Raw genomic sequence first — 24,866 nt, 5'->3', positions numbered from 1 at the left:
AGACTACTAGTATCATTTGCCCTGGGGTCCGGAATCTTCACATTCCAGGCAGAGCTCCAGCTGTTCCGATTTAGTTACCAGGTTGTGATTGGCTACACTGCCTACCCTTTTCTCCACCCCTTAATTTTCACTGGAAGAAAGCTTTTGAGCCAGAGATTAAATGTAAGAGCTGTCGCCAGGCTTTCTGAGTGCAGCTGGCACCATGGGTGTGCTCTGGAGCAACTTCTGTTTGCTCTGAGCCCCCTGCCCTGCCTCCCCTTTCACCACGTTTCCTCTGGCAAGGTTTTAAGTACAGCAATTCAAGAAGATTTCTCCTCCTAAACTATATTATTCTAAAGTGTATTGCCTCTTGATTGCTGGAAAAGAATCTTTAATTCATTTCAAAAGTAACTTATGAACAAACTTATTAAAAGTGATGAAAGGAGCACTGAACTTGATTAGAACTAATTTTTCACTGTGCCAAAGTGTGCAGTGTCTTTCAGAGGAAACTATAACAGATCTTGTGAGTGTGCCATGCCAGTGGGGAGAATTGAATGTCCCTCATCTCCGTCTTTCCCTAGGGACAGTAGTCATGAGTGCCGAGTGTGCGGGGTCACAGAAGTGGGTCTTTCTGCATATGCAAAGCACATTTCTGGCCAATTGCACAAAGATAATGTTGATGCCCAGGAAAGAGAAGATGATGGAAAGGAAGAAGAAGAGGAAGATTATTTTGACAAGGAACTCGTTCAGTTAATAAAACAAAGGAAAGAACAAAGTCGGTAAGTAATAATTTTGATATTTTAAAAAGCCTATCTGAAACAGAATGTAGTAGAGAATACATTTTCCATTTACATTCTTTTCAGCCTATAGCATTCAGACTTATCTTTTTTAAATTAAATTTTGTTTTTTATTGAAATATAGTTGATTTACAAAGTTGTGCCACAGACTTATTTATCTTAATTATAAAGTTTACCTTGAAGTTGCTGTCTTATTTATAAAAGGCAATGGAATGCTTTCTTGAACTACTGTATTAACTCCTTTAAAAAAAAACCCCAAAACTCAGTATTGACCCTACCTAAAAGCTAGCTATAGCTGCTATGTATCTGAATTTTACCATGTTGATAACTATGTTTAGAACTGTTTTTATTAGTTCCAAATTTTTTTGGATACCAGTAAATTCTTATTTGGTATCCAGATTTTCTAGTGGAAAGGTATTAGTGAATAAGCTTCATTTGAATATGTTATATGGCATTTCTTATTTCATCCCTTAGGAAAAAATTGTTTTGCCTAATGTGGATTAACATGGTGCTTCTACCAAATTTGATTTATCCCTTTATTATTAATTTCTTCAGTAAATATTTATTGAATAAATTTATATTCAGTTGGACAGTGTCAGGATCATTTCAGCAATAGAAGTTTTATAGCTTGTACTACATAATTTCATACCTACATCTATAATTCAGGTATTAGCCTTTTGTATTTTAACATTACTGATTTGTGGTCTGAAGAGTTTAATTACTGAAGCAGAAAATTTCAGATATGAGTAAAAGAGATATAGAACCAGTTATGAGGTGGGGTGATTTTTTAAATCCTAGAACATGATAAACAACGTTTCAAATTATAAAAATTTTAAAGATCCTTCTTGAATACTATTTATCCCTGGTCTGTATTTCGTTTTCAGTTAGAGGTTTGAATATAAAAAAGAAGTAGTTTTTATTCTATATGCTAAAAGTTTTTTGAACAAGTCCTTGAAGGAGACTTTCTTAGTTTTAAAATGTCCGTAGCAACATGGTTCTTAAATTGTTTAGTTGCTTATCCTTCAAATGACATTCTCACTACTTTCAGTATAGCTGTAGTTTACTCTTGTTTTAGGGTGTTGGAGCCTCTAGGAGACTAACTTCTATTTTTGTTCTTACACTCTTGTGCCACTATTAGCTTATCTGTGTAAATAATTAAACATTAAGTTAGAAGGTAAAAGAGCTTCTCAGTAAATTAGACATTCATGTTGTAGATACTATTCTTTGATTATTTTTATATGCCTCTTTGGTGACCTGTTTATAAAGTCATCTATGTATTTCTTCATGAGGTTTTTTTCTTTTTTCCTTCATGAGGTTTTTAGTTTAGATTGTTCTTTCTGGGCTGTGGGTTTAGCTGCATGCTTTTGTCCCCCTGACCTAGCCAATTCATGATGATCTAGGAATTTTACTTTGTGACTGACTTAAATTGCCCAATTCTCCTCATTTCTGGATCGTAATTAGTAGAGCCAAGTCAGTGATCTCCTTGGATGTCATAAGTTTCATACTGCCTAGAAACAAAAAAACAATTTGGTTAATGGTGGTATAAAAATCTTCCAAGTGTCTGTAGTAACACTTGTCACTTGGAGACTTAGGATCTCCTGTTTAGAAATAGTTGTAATTCATAATGTAAGTGGATGTTTGAACTTTTAGGTAAATTAACTTTTAATTCCGTCTTGTGAAAAAGGAGGAAATTCCAATTTGTGTCCAAAATCTTATAGACATTCGAAGCTTTTAAAGCCAATTAAAGTCAATACTGAGTTTAAAATTTAAGGAGGGAACCCAACTGCCGAAACTTTGAGATTTTTATTCTATCAAGGTCTAGTGGTTAAGAATGTGGGCTCTAAACAGAACTGTGGTTGCTAATGGGGAGGGGAGAGTGGGGGAGGGATGGATTGGGAGTTTGGGATTAGCAGGTGCAAACTATTATATATAGAATGGATAAACAACAAGGTCCTACTGTATAGCACAGGGAACTATATTCAGTATCCTGTGATAAACCATAATGGAAAAGAATATGAAAGAGAATGTATATATATATTTGTATATATATATACATATATATGTATAACTGAATCACTTTGCTGTATAGTAGAAATTAACACAGAATTGTAAATCAACTACACTTCAATTTAAAAAAAAAGAGCTCTAGAGTCAGACACCAAGAGTCAGACACCAAGGTTCAGATCTCTGCCGTAACACTAACTAGCTATCTTGCTCTAGGCAAGTTACTTAACCTCTCTAATCCTGTTTCCTTACCTAAAAAGTAGGAATAATGCTACTTGCTGCAGAGTTGTGAAAACTAAATGAGATAATCTACGTAAAGTGATTAGCACTAAATGCCTTATGATAAGTAGGTACTCAATACATTTTAATTAGTATTATTCAATTTTTTGAGCACATACCACATGCTAAGCACTGAGCTAGGCATACTATAGGCGCTTTTTAGAGAAAAATGGTTTTACGCCTATTCCTATGATGTTTGCTTAAATTTATTCATGTTTCTGTGAGCTCCTTGTTTAACATGAATAGTTGAAACAGCTGTAGCTTCTTTATAAAAACCTCTAGCTCATGGAACTCCTTATAGCACTTACTGTGGGTACTACTTGTTATGTGCTATTTTACTCCTGTTTGTGACCCTGCTTATTTCCTTAGCTAGATTATAAGCCCTTCAGGAAGAGGAACTATACATAAAAGTTTTCTTTTACCACTAGCAGTCACTGAATGTGTACTTAATAAAGTGTTTATTAATGAAAGTGATTATGCAAAGTAAAATCTTACCATTTAAAATAGGTTAAGAAACTGGGTTTTCAGAAAGAACCAACTATTGAAGAAATCATGGTATTAAGAACAGGTGAATTTAAATTGTATTAACTATGATAACTAATCATAGCTACAAAATATACTTGTTCTTATTTTCAAAAAGTTGTATAATATAAAAATAATAATTGGATGATAGGGACAAAATCCCAGAATATGCCGAGAAAAACAGGAGCAGGAGAGGGAAGATACATTTATAAATGTGTCAAGTTTTTAATATTTTGGGGGTGATAGGCGACATAAGATATTAATTTCTAATCAATAAATTGTGAAATATAAGTTTATATCATTTAAAGATATGAAAGCATCTACTATTTGAAATAGAAGTAGTCTCTGTTACATATTCTAGGTAACAGAGGAGGAAGGCAGAGGGGAAGTTTGGTGGGTTATGCCTTTAGAGGGACCGGGAGAACTCTTTTAAATCACTAATGAAAGACTTTTTTTTCCAGGCAAGATGAACCTTCCAATAGCAGCCAAGAAATAAACTCTGATGACAGGCGATCCCAACGGAGACGAGAAGACCGAATTCCTTACCAAGACAGAGAGAGCTACAGTCAGCCAGCATGGCATCATCGTGGACCTCCTCAGCGGGACCGGAAATGGGAGAAAGATGGCTATAATAATACTAGGAAAAACAGCTTCCCACATTCTTCGAGGAGTAGTGGTGGATCAAGAGGATGTTCTGGGTGGCATAAGGGTGTTGCAGGAGGCTCCTCAACTTGGTTTCACAACCATAGTAATTCTGGAGGTGGTTGGCATTCAAATAGTGGAATGGTAGATTGGAATCATAATGGTACAGGAAGGAATTCCAGTTGGCATTCTGAAGGAACAGGTGGCTTTTCCAGTCGGCATATGAACAGCAGTAACGGAAACTGGAAATCCAGTGTACGTAGCACAAATAGTTGGAATTACAGTGGCCCCGGAGACAAATTTCAACCAAGCAGAAACAGAAATTCTAACTGTCAAATGGAAGACATGACTAAGGTATGGAACAAGAAATCTAAGTCAAACAAATACAATCAAGAGAGATATAAGTGGCAGCGGCAAGAAAGTGACAAAGTTGGTGCAGTTGCCACATACAGAGGTCCTTCTGAAGGATTTACAAGTGATAAGTTTTCTTCAGAAGGCTTACTTGACTTCAATTTTGAGCATCTGGAAAGCCAAACCACTAAACAAACAGATACCTTAGCTTCCAAAATTGGTGGGAAGAATGGCAGCGTGGCAAGGGAAAAGCTCCGTCGCTGGACTCCTTACCCTTCCCAGAAGACTCTGGATTTACAATCGGGAGTGAAAGAAGTTACTGGTAACAAGTTGGAAACGATAGATAAGCCTCTCTTTGATTTTAGCTTGATAACCACAGGAATACAAGAGCCTCAAATTGATGAAAGAAATAATTCTCCAACACTGAAAACACAAAAAGAAACACATACTAGATCTCTTAATCACAAAGCCACTTCTGACTGCACTGCTTCCTATGAGGTAGTGAGAGAGTGCCCCATTATAGAAAAACCTGAACAAGAGCATACCTTAAATAAGATGCCATTGCTAAAATCCCCGCTCCTTCCAAATCCAATCACTAAATCAGCTCCTCAAAAGCAAGATTCAAAGAATCCCTCAAAAAACACCAAAACGAAATCTTTTTTTCCTGGAGAACACTCAAACCCCTTGAACAAACCCACTGTGGAAGATAATCAGGGTTCTTACATATCCAAATTGCGAAATTCGGGTCCTCGTGTTTTAAAAGGGCGTAAAAGTACATTTGGAACTCAAAGGGAACCTGATGAAAATTTAAGTGATACGTTACAAAAAGCCAAAGATGTGCTAGAGTGTAATGAGTCATTGCAAAATCCACCTCTTAGCGCTTCTAAAAGGACCAGGAATTATGCAAAAGCAAGTAGGAATGTAGAAGAGTCTGAAAAAGGATCTTTGAAGATTGAGTTTCAAGTAGATGCATTAGAAGATGAAAGTGATGGAGAGATATCTGATGCAGAAAAGAATGGAACAAAAATTGGAACCCTGGGTTCTGCAACTACAGAAGTTTTATCCTGCAGTACTCATACTGCTGATGAGAAAAGGGGGGATGACCAAAACCTGAAAACATCTAGAAAACCATCCACTTCCCCATGTAACTCAACAGTTCACCAGAAAGAATCTGAGTTACAAATGACATCTGTAGCCAGCCCACACTCTGACTTACTGCTAGATTTGAAAACCTCTCTAGAAGATGCACAGATTGATGACCCTGTTAAATCTCATGTATCTTATGAAACAGAAGGCTTTGAGAGTACTAGCTTGGATGCTGAGCTTCAAAAAAATGATATAGGTCAGCCCTCAGGCCCTCTCCTGCCTGAACTAAGTAAGCTTGGCTTTCCTGCCTCACTCCAGAGAGATCTAACCCGTCACATTAGCTTGAAGAGCAAAACTGGAGCACACCTTCCTGAGCCAAACCTCAATAGTGCTCGCCGCATCCGCAATATCAGTGGTCATCGAAAGAGTGAGACAGAGAAGGAGTCTGGGCTCAAGCCAACCCTTCGGCAGATTCTAAATGCATCTCGGAGAAATGTCAACTGGGAACAGGTCATTCAGCAAGTAACCAAGAAAAAGCAAGAGCTGGGCAAAGGCTTACCCAGGTGTGTGACTCTTTTCAGTATCCATTTCCCTTTTTTTTTCTTTAAAACTTACCCTTTGACTCTGGTCAAGAGAATTCTCCGTGTTAAATTTAATTAAATGTTTGCAAAAAATAAACGTTGTAGATGTCTGGTTTAAATATCCAAGAGTGACTACTTGGCTACTCTATAACAAATGGAATAAAGTGTTTCCTAGCAGGGAATTCAGGTTAAAAAGAAGCACACCTACTTCTGAGAAATGAAGTAGGGACAAGGAAAAAACTTAGAAATCTAGCACTTTGGTGATAGGGGCCATAAAGTGACAGCATAAAAAAAGTAAATCTATAGCTCTGTATCTATCTATAGGTCATAATGAGTGGTACAACTTTTAGGTATAACTGTTCTCATTACCTTTTACTTAGAATGTATGGATGGTTATCCTTCTGTATTTGCTCTGGGCATTGTATTTGTGATCACAAAATACTTTCTCCTAAGTACTTGTGTAATACTTTGGCTATTCATCTTATGTTGAGGCACTAAACTTTTCTGAATGGTAAAGCAGCATTCAACATAGGTTTGCTACTTGAAAATCATCCTGCTTTATAATTACATAGCCCTCTAGGCTTAAATTTCTATCGTTGTCGAAATAACATACTTATTGTGCCCCCTTTTCTTTTCCTGTAACTTGTATCATTGTGATTGTAAAGTTCTTAGCATGGTGTCTGCTGCTTGTTAACGCTTAATAAACATTTTTGTTTATTTTTTATTTGTTTGCTATAAAAAATTACATATTTATTATTGTTGATTTAGAGCTCCATATTAAATAAAACCCTCAGTTTTTATTCCCTCCTTTTGTATATAGCTGTATACAAATATCTAATTTGGTACTTGTTACATTATAATACTTACAATAGAGTTAACTTACTTTATGTTTAGAACTCTTAATGCTCCTTGAGGGCAGAAACCATCTATTTATATTTGTAACCTCAGTGCTTAACAGAGTCTGGCACATTAAGTGGTGCCCCCTCTCCCAACCATGTCTGATTAATTATTTTTCTTTTTCTTTCTTTCTCAAGGTTCGGCATCGAAATGGTGCCTCTAGTTCAAAATGAACAAGAGGTCTTGGATTTGGATGGGGAGCCTGATCTGTCCAGTCTAGAAGGATTCCAGTGGGAAAGTGTTTCCATTTCTTCATCCCCTGGGTTGGCAAGGAAGCGAAGCCTTTCAGAGAGCAGTGTGATCATGGACAGGGCTCCTTCTGTGTTTAGCTTCTTCAGTGAGGAAGGTACAGGCAAAGAAAATGAGCCCCAGCAGATTTTTTCACCTAATAACTCATTGAGGTCTGCACAGAGTCAAAAAACAACCATGGGCCTTAAGCAGGAAATGACACCTCTAGCTGCCTCCCTAAGAACAGGTGAAAGAGCTGAAAATGTTGCTACTCGAAGGCGACATAGTGCTCAATTATCATCTGACCATACAATACCTTTGATGCATTTGGCAAAAGACCTGCACAGCCAGGAGAGCTCTACACCACTTTCAGAGAATCACAATGCCCAGGAGAATAATGGAGAAGGAAACTCTTTATCATCAAATGCATCCCTAGCCCTTGCAATCTCCAGTTTGACAGATGCAGCCACAGACAGTAGCTGTACTTCTGGTGCTGAACAAAATGATGTCCAGAATATTAGAAAGAAACGAAGAGCCACTGGAGTGAGTATGATTCCTGTGCTTTTTGTAGAACATTTCATGTGGTGACTTGGCCTTAATTAGAAAGACTTAACTGTTTAATTTTTCTTGGGTGTCTGGGGTTGTGGTTCTCCCTACTCTGGAATAAAAGATTTCTGAAGCTTACTCTTACTTTCATATTCTTATCCTACTGATTTCTTTAACTGAGTAACTCTAGTAGGTTAGGTGCAATTGAATATGAATGTATAGTACTAGGAAAATATGAAGTCATCTCTAAAACTAGTATCTAAGCCAATGATTCTTTGTATCACCTGACCAAGGAATGAGCCACATCTTCAGCTGTAACTTTATCTGTTTTCATGATGCATTCTGTACTGCTGAAGAAAGGTACTCTAGTGTTGCATTTGTAGGGCATGTATGCTTGTCGGACCCAGGACTACTAAGCTTAACACTAAGGTAGTTTTATACTATGAGAGTACATCTATATGAGCATAGTCTTAGTCTCTGTTACTCTATCTTTTGTACTTAAGTTACCCAGCCTGGTCTTTTTAGAGTCCATTACTTCAGTGATACTTCTCTTTTGGCACCTCTGATGTTAATATTGCCTAACCCTTTCAGGAACCCTTTCTGAAAAGAAAGAGTTGCTGGTGGTAATATAGTCTGGAATCTGTCACTGTGTGAAAATGGGCTGTTTCCTTTAATATTGGGACAATATAACAAAGTAGTTATTCCAACTCTGCTCCTTTGAGCTAGATGCTGTAGTGGATATTATTGGATGAGAGATTGTCTTATGACAAAGCTAATACCTTGGGGCTTGTCTCTGGCTGTTGAGTTTTTTGTTGTAAAGATTTTCTTGCTGAATTCTAAAGTAGAAACTATGAAATCAGATACATGTATTATTAGCTTTTACCAAGGTGATATGCTTTGCATAAGCCCTGTGGGATTAGCATCCCTCTAGGATGCTAGGGAGGTACTTGACGTTGGATTGTATTTTTTTTTAATCAGATACATTCATTCAACTAATATGAGTTCATACCTTGTTCATGAGACTCCTACTGCCCTGTTAGAGATGGTAGCAATAATGAAGAATAATGTATGACTATCTTAGAACTGGTTCTTTTTTTCCCCTCCTGGATAATGGCCTTTACATATTTAATATTATTCAATTTTCTTTATCTCCTTAGGATGGATCTTCTCCTGAACTCCCAAGTCTTGAGAGAAAAAATAAAAGAAGGAAAATTAAAGGAAAGAAAGGTATAGTATAGAATATTCTGGCAGAAATAAATTGTTCTTACAGCAATTCAGCCTTTTTACAACTTGATACAGAGTGTAGCTTATCAAACATGGAATGCCCATTTATTTATTTATTTATATTTGATATTTTTGTCATCTTGCTTAAGGGCATAGAAAAAGTTTGATTTCCTACTATATCCAGTTTCAACTGTAGAAGAAATATATGATGCCACCTAGACCTGAAAGCTAAAGTTAATATATATCTTGGACAAATTGAATTCAGTGTATAGCTAGAAAGTGTCACTGGGCCTTTTCAGTGGGGTGAAGAGGAATAGGACATTTAGTAAAAATTTTATCCCTCTTGGTCATTTATAGCCATTTCTCTCGCTTTCCATTTTTGAGGCATCTTGGTTGCTCTTCTCATGTGAGTTAAGTAGAGAAGTTTTTAGTGTGGCTCCCTGACTGATATGCTTCTATGACTCTTGCCTTACACTGACTCTAACACCGTTAGGGTATAAGGGCTAGTGCAGGAAGTGATTGGATGAACTTTCGGTGATTGGATGTGATAGGTATGGTGGGAGTCAAGGGTGACCTCATTTTCTGGCTGTGGCAATTGGGTGGATGATGGCATTATTTGTAGAGCTAGAAAATTCCATGAGAGTTTCAGGTTGAGGGTAGAGGAAGATGGTGAGTTCCCTTTTGGATCCCTTGAGTTAAAGGACTTTAGAGACACCTAGGTAGAGGTATCAAGTTGGTAGTTGTATATGTGGGTCTGGAGTTTAGGGGAGAGGTCTTGGAGTATTGAATGGGAAAGAGGCAAACATAAAGATGACAAATACGTGCACATAGTAGAACATTTTATTTAAAGTAACTTAAGTGTACTGTTTCAAAGCTATATTTTCTTCAGGATGCCTTTTGTAATAAAGAGAACTACTTTAAATTAACAGACTAGAAAAATATGAATCGGGAAGAGGGTGCAAGCAGTTCAGGTTTGGGGCCCAATCTAAGCCAAAGCCTTGGGTGAAGAGGGTAGTAGATAAAGGAACATGGGAAATGAAACCTACAAGAGTTGATTTGCCTGGGGCAGAGATTTTGCTTGGAAGGGTCATGGTGGAAGATGGTGATTTGGTAAATTGGTACCATGTGGTGGTACGCTTGAAACCATGAGGCTTGGTTTCTGACAACAGCAGGCTTGAGTACATGATTTGTAAAATTTGATGAGTCTCCTTTCAGTGACCTAGTGAGGAGAAAATAAAGGCCTGTCCTAGACAATTGATGCAGTTCCATCTTCTGAGGAACTGTATTATTAAAGAGAAGTCTCCAGTATTAAACTGAACCTTATGGTTTCTTTTGACAGAACGTTCTCAGGTTGACCAGCTGCTGCATATTTCTTTAAGGGAAGAAGAACTAAGCAAATCATTGCAGTGCATGGATAACAACCTTCTGCAAGCCCGTGCAGCTCTTCAGACAGCTTATGTTGAAGTTCAGAGGCTACTTATGCTCAAGCAGCAGGTAGTAGCAGATGGAATGTCTAGTGAAAATGGATCATCTTGAAGTTGGATTTAAAAATGGTTAACAAAATACTTTATTTTTAGATAACTATGGAGATGAGTGCCCTGAGGACCCATAGAATACAGATTCTACAGGGATTACAAGGTATTCAGAGAATCTGATGGATTGGACCCTCTGTAACTTGTTACTTTTTGGTTTTCTGTGGAGGGGAATTAAAGTAGATATGAAAAAGTTAATATGATTTTTCTCGTGTCTCCTTGGTTTCATCCGTCTATAGAAAGGCCTGTGAGACTGTATATCCCCAAAATGCTTAGCAGTGGAGATAATGTTACAGAAAGAGTCCTGGGTTAGGAATCCCAAGACTAGGGTTCAAATTTTGGCTCTTCTGTTAGTACCGATGTGACTTTGGATAAGTCACTTAAAATCTAAAAAATTGGAATATTAATGCCTGTTCTATCTTTATCTTTGGTGGTTATATATATATAATATATATTATATAATATTATATATTATATGTAATATATTATAGCTTATATAGTAATCTATTTTAAAGAATTATGAGGGTTTTTAAAATTCTCTTGTAATCTTTAAAAATACAAATTGGCTCAGAAATGAGTGGCTTTTCAGATAACATTTTTGCATTTGTGTATGTTTCCCATTCTAGAAACATATGAACCTTCTGAGCGTCCAGACCAGGTTCCCTGTAACCTTACACGAGAACAAAGGAACATTAGATCTCAAACATCTGCTGATGCCACACTGCCGCCTACTCCTTTTTTCCCAGTTTTCCTGGAGCCTTCATCTTCCCATGTGTCTCCATCATCCACTGGAGCCCCCCTCCAAGGAATCACATCTACTTTCCAAACCCATGGCAGTGTTCCCGCTCCAGACTCATCAGTTCAGATTAAACAAGAACCCATGTCTCCTGAACAAGATGAGAATGTGAATGCTGTGTCACAAGGCTCTGCTTGCAATGTGTCCAAGGAATTACTGCAAGCTAATAGTATGTAAACTTTTCTCTGGGTTAAGGGCAACCCTGTAGTGGGCCTGTGGCAATTTTATATCAATGATGTAACATCATACTTGCCCATTAAAACTGAAGTTATTACAGTTTTTCTTGAAGTTTTCTTATTTAGGAAGATTATTTAAATATTGGTAACCTTTTTCTAATTTTCTCTAATGTAAGATTACTGAAGTGACTTTGGATTAGCACTTAACAGGTTTAATTTATTAAGATTGGTGCAGAATTATTTGGTTTTTGTGAGATAAATGGCATTGAAGTTGTTCAGTCAATTTTCTAGATAAGATATATCCTCTGAATTTCTCATTACTTAACTATCTTTATCATTTCAAGTACAAACTAGGGTTAATATAGACCTGAGGAGCAGGTGGCCATGATGAAAGGCAGAGAGGGCTCTGGGGTTTGGAATCATCTAATAGAAACTTGGGTGGTTTTGAGAAATAGCCAGGGTTTTTACTCTCTTCATAAAATAATTCTTACCTAGTTACCATTTGAGAATAACTTCCAAGCTATTTAAAATCTCATCTGAAGTTTGCATAACCACAGTGGTGCTACATTGAAAATTAAGTAAGAAGCAAACAGGGACCTCCCTGGTGGTCCAGTGGGTAAGACTACATGCTCCCAATGTAAGGGACCCGGGTTCGATTCCTGGTTGGGGAACTAGATCCCCCATGCATGCCACAACTAAGAAGTCTGCATGCTGCAACTAAGAAGTCCGCATGCCGCAACTAAGAAGCCCGCATGCTGCAACTAAGAAGCCTGTGAGCTGCAACTAAAGATCCCACCTGCTGCAACTAAGACCCAACACAGCCTAAATAAATAAATAAATAAATAAATATTAAAATGAAAGAAGCAAACTGATATTGTGTGATTTTTTTTTGAGCAAAAACAAAAAGTCTGAAGAATTATCCTACATTTTGCTATCTGTTGCAACACTAATCATTGATATCTACATCAAATGTATATTATTTTTCATATTGAATTATGTTATTTTATATGGATACTATTTAGTATTTTTTAAAAACTAGTAGTATTTTTTTCAAAAATAGCTTGTATTTTATTTCCTTTTCTGATTGCAAAACTAATTCATGTTCATTGTAAAAAATTGGGAAACTATAAAAATGTGGATTTGTTATTTTGTTATATATTTCAGTCTTTTAAAATTATAAATGTTTATATGTTTACATGAGACTTTATACAAAGGACAAGTCATAGTCTGTTATAACTTGATTTTTTTCCCACTTAATTATCATGATCATTTTCCTGTGTCATAAAAATACTTCATCTAAAACACTATTTTACTAGTATAATATTTCAGAAGTTGCATAATATGAATATACAATAATTTATATAATCTTTGAATATTTATATTTTTTCCTTTTTTTGTATTCTGTATAACGCTACATTGTATATGTCTTTGAGTATCTCTGTGATTATTTCATCAGTTTAAATTTCTAGACATGAAATAACTAAGTCAAAGAAAATAGACATTTTAAGTCAGCTGACTTTTTAACCACTAGTATGTAGCTAAATTGGATGATATACAGGTAAAATGCATAATGAGAACTTCTAAGAAATAAAGGTGAAAGCACTTTAGCTAAATATTTAAGCGTCTACTAAGAATAAAACACATTGTTAAATATGTGGACATTTCAAACAAGAAAGAAAAAAGATCAATAGAAACAATCCCTGCCCATAAAAGGAGCTTTTGTACGGTATAAGACATACATGTAATTTGTGAGATTAATGCAAGGCAAAGTATATAAATACTGTAATAGAAATATGTGTAGGTTATGGGAAGCTGAGGGGTGAGATAACTAAACCATGACTGTTAAAGTTGTTAACATATCGAAATGTCATTATTTGGTAGAAGTTCAATCAGTGATAACTGTAGTTTATGACAAAAATACCAGACACCAAAACGATGGAATAATTCTTTTTTTCCTTCTCAATTCAGGAGAGATCAGTGACAGTAGTCCAGTTTATCCAGTTATCACTGCAGCATTGTCCTTATCAGAGCTAACAGAGAGATTCCATGAGCCTAGCCAAGAACTGAAGTTTTCTATGGAGCAAGGAAATACCAGAAACAGAGGGAACAATCCCTCTTCCCAATCAGCTGGTCTTCCTAGCATAAATAAAGAAGGTGAAGAGCCAAACAGAGGCAACAGCGGGTCTGAAGCCTGTACCAGTTCTTTTCCAAGATTGTCCTTTGCTTCAGAAACCCCTTTAGAGAAAGAGCCCAACTCTCCAGCTGACCATCCAGAACAACAGGCAGAGTCCACTCTGACATCAGCTGAAGCTAGGGGGAACAAGAAAAAGAAGAAACTTAGGAAGAAGAAAACTCTGCGGGCTGCCCATGTTCCTGAGAACAGTGACACTGAGCAGGATATATTTACTGCTAAACCTGTAAGGAAAGTAAAAACTGGAAAGTCCCCTAAAGGGGGGAAAGTGACAACCTCCACCTGGGAAGATAGCAGAACTGGTCCAGAACAAGAGAGTGTCAGAGATGAACCAGATAGTGACTCGTCTCTGGAAGTCCTAGAAATTCCTAATCCTCAGTTAGAAGTGGTAGCCATTGATTCTTCTGAAACTGGAGAAGAGAAACCAGACAGCCCATCTAAAAAGGATATTCGGAACTCCACAGAGCTAAACTCATTAGAAACTTCTCGCTCTGGTTGTGATGAAGTTAGCTCTACCAGTGAGATTGGCACCCGTTATAAAGATGGCATCCCTGTAAGGTAAGGACACCATGTTGGTCCAATCAGAACAGCTTTCACCATTCTGTTCTTGAAAAATAGAACTTTTTGTTCTGAATCAGAATTTTTTTAAAGAGTCACATTTATAGAAAATCAGTAGGGATAATGGGTATGGAAGAATCAAACCTTAGCAATGGAGATTTTCTGCTTTCTCTTTTGTGTTGTAAATATTTACTTTTATTTCCTTTCATATAGAAATTTCAGATGGAAAAACCGATCTCTTATATCATTGCTATTTTGTCCATTGTATAGAACAATCTTTTGAGTCAGGAAAATGTAAGTTTTACTGCCTGGCCTGTTCACAAGATGCTAAGAAGACTTTTGCTATTATTTTGTAGTGTGGCAGAAACTCAGACTGTGATCTCCTCCATAAAAGGATCAAAGAACTCTTCAGGTATTTGGTTGTTCAGTTTTATTTAAATTAATCACAGAAAAAAAGTCTTGTAAATATTAGAGCCAGGGTTTAAATCTACTTAAATATGCTTATACAATAGAGGACGGGGACTGGGCATGTTACCAAGAGGATTGCTTTGACCAGCAGTTATGGTATCCCTAAATCCTCAAATCCTGGCATTTCAGTTTCTTCCTCCCATCTCTTACCTGGCTGTCTTATGTGTTCAACTAATTAGTATAGTTGGCCTTCTGTATCTTCGGTTCTGTCTCTATGGCTTCAACTAACTGCAGATCGTGTAATATGCATTTATTGAAAAAAAAAAAAAACTCGTGTGTAAGTGGACCTGCACAATTCAAACCACGTTGTTCAAGGGTCAGCTGTAAACAGGAGGATGTGTATAGGTTATATACAAATACTATGCCGTTTTATATAAGGGGCTTGAGCATCTGTGGATTTTGGTGTGTGGGGGGGTGGGGGAGTCCTGAAACCAGTCCCCAAGGGACAATTGTATTAAGGTTTTGTTGGCTCTGGGTGGTTTTGCTTTGAGAAGGAACTACTTAAAAAATAATGCCTTACTCAACAAAATAACTGGCAGCAGAGGAAATTGGATGTGGAAAGATACTTGGTGCCTTACGGGTATCACTCCAAGCTCACTATATATGTATCTTGTTCCGAAGTGAAAGGTCTTCCCTGCCTTTTCTTATTATGAAATCTTCATAATGAAGATCACTAATGAAAATGTGGTGTTTTGCTGGGGGAACTAGGCTTTAAGGAGAATCCAGAGACCACTTTTTCATAATGGTTTAAATTTTTTAGTATCTTGAGACACAAGCAGACACATCTCTGAAACATATTCTTGTTTTCTAGAAATATCTTCAGAGCCAGGAGATGATGATGAGCCCACAGAAGGGAGCTTTGAGGGGCACCAAGCTGCAGTGAATGCAATTCAGATATTTGGGAATTTACTGTATACCTGTTCAGCAGATAAAACTGTCCGAGTTTATAATCTCGTGGTAAGTTGATACATCAATTTGAATATTTTTGCTTGGTTGCAGGTTTTAGAAACTCCAAGTAGCTCTCTCTTAGACTAGGAGTTTATTTGCTGTCCAGAGATGGAGTGGGCTTTAGACTAACTAGATACAGTTGATCCAGTGGCTCAGTGGGGTCACTGGAGACTTAGTTTCTTTCTTTATGTCCATTCTGCCTTCTCTGATATCACCTTTTCCTAAAGCAAGTTCTCCTCCTGCTCACAGATAGATGTCAGTAGCCACAGGGGTTTCTTTTCCCTCCCACCAGCAAAAAAGTGTCCTGTGCTTTCCTCTCTGAACAATCACTTGGCAAAAGGAAATGGGATTATAACAATAGGCTCGCGACAGTCAGGTCCCAGCCCTGGAGTTGATGCTGAGGTTTGTCACATAGCTGCTACATAATAGAGAAGGGATAGAGTGAGTACTGGGGAAGTAGTCAATATAAGAGGAGGCATTTTCCCTGAGAGTTGATTAATTATCCCAGTTATTAAGAAGAGCAACGGTCTTCCACTACCCCACACTTAGGATAATCTGATGCTCATTACTCTCAATTTTCATAGAATGGACTTTTGAGTTTTGAGTCTGGTATGCGTCAAACTAATTCTGTTTATCCACAATGATAGCCAAGAAACTTTAGGAACACTATGTTTGAACAAATATGGTGAAAGTATTTGAAATTGATGAAGTCCTTGAAAATCAAAAGATTAGATAGATGATGGACTGAGAAATGTGTTTGCTGTAGGCAACAGGTATATAGGTTCCTTTAGCCTAATAATGTGAGGGCAACAGGGATGACTGAAGGAAGGAAGCAATGGTACCAGGAGGTGTGACTGTAAGATTTGGGGAATTGGTTCTAATTCTGAACTGAAAGGTAAGTGTAGGTATATGTGTACATTCTAAATATATAACAGTATGTGCACAGAGACAACAGGATGTTCCATTATGAAACCACACCTGGAACACTATACCTGTGATGGCACCTGACATGTCTTTGAATATTGTGGCACATTCTCTGCATACTGATCAAATGCAGGAACTTAACTGGGTAATTAGTTATAGTTTGGATTTGCTAGCTTTTTGGTCCATATGTTGGAGAGCCTTGCCCTAGATATTAACTAAAATTCTGATCTGTCTTATAGCAAATTGCCCTAAGTTGGCCAGAAAGTTTGTTCAGGTTTTTCTGTAACATCTTATGGAAAAACCCAAACGAACTTATGGCTCAGTTAACATATAGTTGCAGGTACCTCAGTACATGTGACTGTTTGCTGGGCATTCAGTGAACAGGTATTTACTGAACACCTTTTGATACCAGGTACTATTCTAGACTCTGAGGCCACAACAATGAACTGTATGTTTTAGCATCTTTTTTTTTTTTTTTTGAGGAAATGCATTATCTAATCCATTTATATCCACAAGTAATGATCTGAACTGTGCTTGACTTTAGAGTCGGAAGTATATTGGTGTCTTTGAGGGCCATACCTCCAAAGTGAACTGCCTCCTGGTTACTCAGACCTCTGGAAAGAATGCTGCCCTTTACACTGGTTCCAGTGATCACACCATTCGCTGCTATAATGTTAAGGTAAGTGGGTCCAGCAAAATCAAACATGATAATATAGAAACACTTTGACTGTATTTACTGTGTAGAGTGGAGACACTGAGACAGATGCTTCATTCTGTTCACTTTCTTGCTTCTGAACTTACTTCAGTACCCTGTATAGCCTTTGGAACAAATGAGGCTTAGATCTAAACCATGTTTTCTGTCTCTCTCCACCAGTATCTCTTCACTTACTACTATTAATAATATACCTCCTTTGATCTTTTCAACAATTACTCTTGATTTTTATTTTCACATCATATGCCAAAATTAATACTAGAGAGAAAACAAAATGTTTAAATTTTTTAAACCTGAAAACAGAAGTAGATATCTCCTCTGAGAAAGAATTTTCTAAATTCTTGTAAGAAATGAGAGAAAATCATTTGCATTAAATATATATATTATAGGACTTCCCTGGTGGCACAGTGGTTAAGAATCCGCCTGCCGAGTGGCTGGGCCCGTGAGCCATGGCCGCTGAGCCTGCGCGTCCGGAGCCTGCGCGTCCGGAGCCTGTGCTCCGCAACGGGGGAGGCCACAACAGTGAGAGGCCCGCATACCGCAAAAAAAAAAAAAAAAAAAAAAAAAAAAAAAAAAAAAAAAAAAAAAAGAATCCGCCTGCCAATGCAGGGGACACGGGTTTGATCCCTGGTCTGGGAAGATCCCACATGCTGCAGAGCAACTAAGCCTGTGCACCACAACTACTGAGCCTGTGCTCTAGAGCCCGTGAGCCACAACTACTGAGCCCACGTGCCACAACTACTGGAGCCCATGCTCTGCAACAAGAGAAGCCACCACAGTGAGAAGCCCACGCACCGCAAAGAAGAGTAGCCCCCGCTCACCGCAACTAGAGAAGGCCCGTGCACAGCAGCAAAGACCCAATGCAGCCAAAAATAAATAAATAAATAAATAAATAAATAAATATATATACACACACACACATACACACACACATATATTCTTTAAAAGATTTGATTGTTTAAGACAAAATTTATAATTCCAAAGATTAGGTTTTTAACTTATATAGATGGAATGTGTGGTAACAGGAACAAAGGAAAGGGAAGATGGAATTGTGCTGGTGCAAGGTTCTTATATTTTATTGGGGATAAATCAGTTTTACTTTGAACTAGATTGTTACAATTTAAAGAGGTAGTCTCCAGAAGGCTGGCTCACAGCTTCAGTGTGCATCAGATAGACCTGGAGAGCTTGTTAAAACACATATTACTGGACCCCACTCCCAGAGCTTCTGATTCAGTAGGCTTGGGATAGGGCCCAAGAATTTACATTTCTAACATGTGATACTGATGCTACTGGTGTAGGGCCCACACACTGACAACAGCTGCCCTAGAGCAACCACTAAAAGAATAAAACAAAGAAAGACAGCTAAAAAATTTAATAGAGGAATTAAAATGGCATACTAAAAAACACTTGTTTAATGCAAAACAAGTCAGAAATGGGGAACAGAAATAAAAATGAGACAAATAGAAAGCAAATTGGAGTCTAAATCTAGCCATATTTAATAATTATATTTAATGTGAATTAACACTAAAATCAAAAGGCGGAGATTGACTAGCTAAAGAACAAACATCAAAATCTGCTATCTACAAGATACACCTTTTAAATTCAGACACAGATTGAATTAAAAGAATGGGAAAAAATGTACTATGCAAATAATAACAAAAAGAGCTAAAGTGATTATGTTACTATCAGGCAAATAGACTTTAAGACAAGGAATACTACTGAGACAAGGGTGGCATTCCATAATGATAAAAATGTCAATATAGGGCCTCCCTGGTGGCGCAAGTGGTTGAGAGTCCGCCTGCCGATGCAGGGGATACGGGTTCGTGCCCCGGTCTGGGAGGATCCCATATGCCGCGGAGCGGCTGGGCCCGTGAGCCATGGCCGCTGAGCCTGTGCGTCCGGAGCCTGCGCGTCCGGAGCCTGTGCTCCGCAACGGGGGAGGCCACAACAGTGAGAGGCCCGCATACCGCAAAAATAAATAAATAAATAAATAAAAATGTCAATATAGCAGGAAGATAGAACAATTAGAAATATATGTACGTAATAACAGAGCACCAAAATATGTAAAGTAATACTGGTAGAGCTACAGAGGAGAAATAGACAAATCCACAATTATAGTTGAAGACTTCAACACCTCTCTCAATACTTGATAGAGTACTGGACAGAAAATCATCAAGGATGTAGAAGAACTGGACAATACCATTAACAAACAAGATCTAATTAATATTTATAGTTTAAAAAAATTAACATTTATAGACTCTGCCACCCGAAACAGCAGCATACACATTCTTTCCAAGTGCATATGGAGCATTCACCAGTATAGACCATTGCTGGATCATCAAATAAGTCTTAGTCTTATTGAGAATCTTAATTAAAAGGATTGAAATCATTTAGAGTATGTTCTCCAACCACAGTGGAATTAGAAATCAATAACAGAAAGAAATCCACCAAAAAAAAAAAAAGAGAGAGAAAGAAATCTTTCTTTCTGGAAGTCCGCAAGTAAGGGGTAATGAAATAGCATACTTCTAAGTTACCCATGATTCAAAGAAGAAGTCACAAAGGAAATTAGAAAATATCTTGAAATGAAAATGAGCATCCAGCTTAACATTTGTAGGATAGCTAACGCATTGCTGAGGGGGAAATTTCTAGTTCTAAATTCTTATATTAGAAAAAAAAGAAAGTTTAAAATCAATTATCTGAGTTTGTAAGAAAATAGAAAAAGAAGAAAAAGTTAAACCCAAAATAGATATATAAAGGAAATAATAAAGAGCAGAATGGAAACCACCAATTTATAAAACTGACACACAATGGGGAAAAATCAGTGAGACCAGAAGCTAGTTTTTTGAAAAGATAAATTAAAAAAAAACTTTTAGCTAAATTGATCAAAACAAAGAGAAGCCACAAATTTCAAATATCCAGAATGTAAGAAGGAACCTCATAACAGCGTTATTAATCAATACATACATCAACTGATAAATGTGGTATATAAAAAGTGGAATAATACTAGCAACAAAAAGGAATAAACTATTCATACATGTAGCAACATGGATGGATCTCAAAAACATCATGCTAGGGGAAAGAAGTCATATGTAAAAGACTACATACTGAATGTTCTCTTAATATGGAATTCTAGAAAAGGCAAAACTATCAGAGTTGCCTGGGATGGCAGTGGGGACTGACTGAAAGAGGGTACGAGGTAACATTTTAGAGTGCTGGAAACGTTCTGAAAGTTGATTGTGGTAATGGTTGCATAACTGCATACTTTACTAAACTTAATGAAACGTATATCTAACATGGTGAATTTTATTATATGGAAATAATACTTAAGTGTTGAAAATTGTAAACAGATTTTGGCAAGAATTTGTCTTAGGTAAACAGAGGGAAAAATAGTTGTAACAGGACAGGATAAACATAGGGTTAATATCATATGTTGTAAGGAGCTTACACCTTTGAGAAGAGAAATAGTAAAATCCCTACACTTAAATTGAAAGACAGAAATTCTTTAAAAAGAGGATATACAAGTATTTGAAAATAATAGTCTTGTCAATAAATGCAAGTTAAAACAGAAGTTCGGTACCATTTTGACTTATAAAATTAGCAAAAACTTTTTAAAGATTTTTCAATGTTTTTAAGGGTTCTAACCCGCAGTAGTATTTGGCATAGTGGGACTGTACATTAGTGAAAAAAATTCTTAGTTTTTGAACTTGAGGTGTAACTTTATATAGTAAAGTACATAAATTTTAAGTATACAGCTTGATGAATTTTTACATAGATACACATTTGTTTAACCACCACCAAGATCGAAACACAGATCATTTTCATCCCCATAAGGCTTCCCTCATACACCTTCCACTCACCACCCCCAGCCAAAGAAAACCATTGTTCTGATTTCTATCATTATAGATTATATTTGTCTGTGCTTGAACTTCATATAAATAAACCATACTGGATGTATTCTTTCACATTAGCTTTAGCTCGCTATAATGTCTGAAATTCATCTTTATTGTTTCATGCACCAGTAGTTCTTTTTTATTACGGCAACGTATTCCGTTTCCCCTGTAAAATTACAAAATGATCTCACATGGATGGGTTAGCCAGAGGCAACATATATTTTACCATTTGAGCATATTCACTGTCTTTTCCTTTATTTTACAATTGCATATGCAGCATTTATATTTGTAATTTTATGCGGGGAAAGTAATTTAAAAGACTGACTCTTTCAGGTATGAAAGAAGGTTGGAAGAGATCAAAGGCTTTGATAGTCTTCAGCTTTTATCATCCAACCCATAGGTTGTCCCATCCTATAAGTAGGATGGGACAAGTAGGTCCTACTTATAACCGTCTTGATTTTAATGTCTGTATCCAGACCTCTTTGAAAAGCTAAACTTGGGCCTTTAGTCACTTAGTATCATTCAACTGCATTCAATCTTGAGCACTTACTATGTAACTGGCCCTGTTCTAGGTTTTAGGTAATTAGATTTTATCAGTATAACCCAGTTCTGGAAATTCATGGAAATGGTTTTTTGAAGGTCAGCTCAAACTGTGTTTGTATAACCTGGATATGTATCAGAATTACGAAGGAAATTTTTAAAAACACATATTCCAGGGCCTGAATTAGAATCTCAGGGACTGGGGTGAAGCTTGAGGTTCTATATGTTTTCAAAGCTTCTTGGGTAATTGTAGACCAGCTAACCTGATACTGGTTTGAAGGAGGCACTTGGGAGCTATTAAAATAGAGAATCAATTGCAGGAAAGTGCATATTTGATTAATGCAATTATCAGATATACAACTATAATCTTTATTTTCCTTTTTAAATGTCAAGTGCAGCTTTAACTTTATCTTTGGCTACTTAATTTAAGAGGCTAGAACCCAATCCATAGTGCCCTTTGAAGAATTTCTACATTCCAAATTAGAAACATAGGTAACAGAAGTTACATTTGTTTACTATATTACCTACAGCTTGAGGGTCTTTGGCTACATATTTCAAAGCAGAAAACAATCTAATATAGTCTTCGACAAAATAGAGGACGCTACATTTTCTTCCTCATAAAAAATCATTTCACACTCTGTTCTCAGGAGGATTGTTTTCACATCTTATTTGCCTTTAATCTCTGCTGATCAGGTGTTGTGTGCTTTTATCAGACTCGAGAGTGTGTGGAGCAGTTACAGCTGGAAGACCGGGTTCTCTGCCTCCACAGTAGGTGGCGAATTCTCTATGCAGGACTGGCAAACGGCACTGTGGTCACCTTCAACATAAAGGTTAGTGGTTGGGGAGAGAAGGCTAAATTCCCATGCCACTTGAAAATGGTGTGAGTGTGTGTGGGAAGAAGTTGAAGGCAGATGTTTTCCTGTTTTTGTGTGTGTTTGAGAAAGCAACAGAATTAGCTGCTACTCAAAAATTTATCTTCTGTTATAAGTGAAACAAGATGCTGCATTCTGTCTGCTCAGGCCCAAGTGTGCCAGGACCAAAGTGTAACTCTACTAAATTAAACCAGGCCTGATGATTTGGGGCCAAATAATGAGTCATAGGTTAAACTAGTCTGTCTCATTTTAAGAATGACACCATGAAATGAGCTTAAATTCCTTTGAGTATGACATTGATGCAGTTTGGAACTGATTTAGGGTTTCATGAGGGTAGCTTGTTCTTGACTTGAACTAAGTCAAGGTTTGCCTTCATGCCTGTGGACCTCATTCTTTCCTGACCCAAATATAAATCCATTTGTTGAGCAAACCTTTATGGAGCACTATTACATGCTAGGTCTCAGGATAAGGCTTAGGAAATGAATACAGACCAGTTCTTAATGGCCCTGTGTGCTTTGTTAATGTAGTTGGACTTGTAAGCTTTAAAGTAAGAGAGACATGATCTAATTTGTATCTTAGAAAATGTCACTCTGGAGTTGAACAGGATGGAAAATACTGGTACTAGTAGAAGCTTGGAGACCATTTAGGAGGCTTTGTTATGGCAGCTGACATGAAAGATTAGACTCAGGTGAAGAGAAAATGGATAAAAGATGTAACTGGAGGTAGAAGTGATAGGTTTGGTTACTAGTTAGTTGTAGCATTCTATCCCGAGGCCATCTGGTCATCTTTTAACAGTGTGTTAGAATGTTACTGTGTTATGCCTTGTTATAGTATCATATGTTTAGTTAGTACCTACTGTCTCTCCTTCTACCAGCTAGCTGGAACTACTTACAAAGAATGCAGTAAAATATGTCATGGTTTCTGCCTTTAAGAAGCTTAAAATCAAGTTAGAAGAAACTAGCACATATATAATCAAGTGTCAGATTATTTGGTTCACTAGATATGAATAGATCACAGAAGGGTAATTAGTAAAGGTTTTTGCATTCTAAATGCAAAGTGCTAACAACCTAGATTAGATTTGGTTAGAGCAATAGAAATGAAGACAGAATAGATTTAAAATATTTTAAAGGATAAAACTTGATAATTACCCAGTTCTCTTCTATTTTGTGAGATTAATGCAATCAGAGGTAGGTAGAAGTTTTGGGGCAAGATGATGACAAATTCAAATGGGAATGGTCTTTATTTTTACTTTTTTGAAATGGTCTTTAAATGGTTGAAAAGCCCCAGCAAAGATGGACCTTGAGACAGAGATTTGAGAATTTCTGCAGAGATACGAATTTTTAAGCCTTGTTAGGGCTGGACCTTTTCTGTTTTGCCCATATTCCTGGAACACAGTGCTTTCTGGGGCTCAACAGAAAGCATGGGCTGTTTACCTGGGCCTTCCCACCATTGGGCCCTGAACTCCATTGATCTATCTCCCCAGCATCTCAAGATGACTTGAGATTGATGCTCAGCTCTGTAGACTCCCAGCTGCTGCTCTTGCCTAGTTTCTGGGAGTTTTATCTCATGCACGCACCTTAAACTACCTTTTTAGAGTTTTGGGGAAGTAGGAAACTTTATGAACAAGTTTGGTTTGGGAATGACGGAAGCAAGTCTAAAATCTAAGGTAAAGGAATGTTTGGGAATTCAGGATGTGACCATGCCACTCTGACCGATACAAAGGCTTCTGTAGTTTAACTTAATGATGTCATGAGAGATAGACATAGAACCAGAAGTCAGAAGAAGGTCAGAATAACAGAAAGGTGGAGAATGAGAGACTCTGATTGTCTAAGAAGGTAGTTCTCAAAGAGAATTTTGGAAACAACCATGGCAGAGTGCATAAATTTTGGATGACAAAAAAACAGTGAGAGTTCTTGGGTCTGTGGCATGGAAAGTGTATTCAAATATGAAAAAAAGGTTTATCATTCATTATCATTAGCTTAAGGGAAGTGAGAGAGGGCATAAAAGAGAACCAAATTCTAATTATGATCAGGATAGTACGGGTCAAAGGTAGAAATGAGTTTATAATGTAAGACTGTCCCCACTAGAATTGGGAAGGAAGGAGTCATGAATACAGAGTGTTG

At 37.1% G+C, this 24,866-nt stretch overlaps 1 protein-coding gene across 6 annotated transcripts in view; it reads left to right on the top strand.

The window, feature by feature from the left end:
* Window positions 1-24,866, top strand: part of ZNF106 (zinc finger protein 106) — a 62,703-nt gene that overhangs the window by 27,633 nt on the left and 10,204 nt on the right. For 5 of the 6 annotated variants that reach the window (XM_060096684.1, XM_060096679.1, XM_060096683.1 and 2 more), the window contains 12 exons: window positions 561-758; window positions 4,043-6,223; window positions 7,276-7,909; window positions 9,070-9,139; window positions 10,476-10,630; window positions 10,714-10,774; window positions 11,295-11,633; window positions 13,609-14,389; window positions 14,746-14,801; window positions 15,669-15,814; window positions 17,274-17,408; window positions 22,585-22,701. In XM_060096684.1, the coding sequence (XP_059952667.1) occupies window positions 561-758; window positions 4,043-6,223; window positions 7,276-7,909; window positions 9,070-9,139; window positions 10,476-10,630; window positions 10,714-10,774; window positions 11,295-11,633; window positions 13,609-14,389; window positions 14,746-14,801; window positions 15,669-15,814; window positions 17,274-17,408; window positions 22,585-22,701 (4,873 nt within the window). The remainder of the gene's footprint in view (window positions 1-560; window positions 759-4,042; window positions 6,224-7,275; window positions 7,910-9,069; window positions 9,140-10,475; window positions 10,631-10,713; window positions 10,775-11,294; window positions 11,634-13,608; window positions 14,390-14,745; window positions 14,802-15,668; window positions 15,815-17,273; window positions 17,409-22,584; window positions 22,702-24,866) is intronic. The other variant, XM_060096685.1, reaches the window with a different exon arrangement.

The sequence above is a fragment of the Mesoplodon densirostris genome, chromosome 4 (genome assembly GCF_025265405.1).
Source record: "Mesoplodon densirostris isolate mMesDen1 chromosome 4, mMesDen1 primary haplotype, whole genome shotgun sequence".
In the NCBI taxonomy this organism is placed as follows: domain Eukaryota; kingdom Metazoa; phylum Chordata; class Mammalia; order Artiodactyla; family Ziphiidae; genus Mesoplodon; species Mesoplodon densirostris.
Note: the sequence above shows the minus strand (reverse complement) of the source record. Positions and strands in the feature narration are given on the sequence as shown.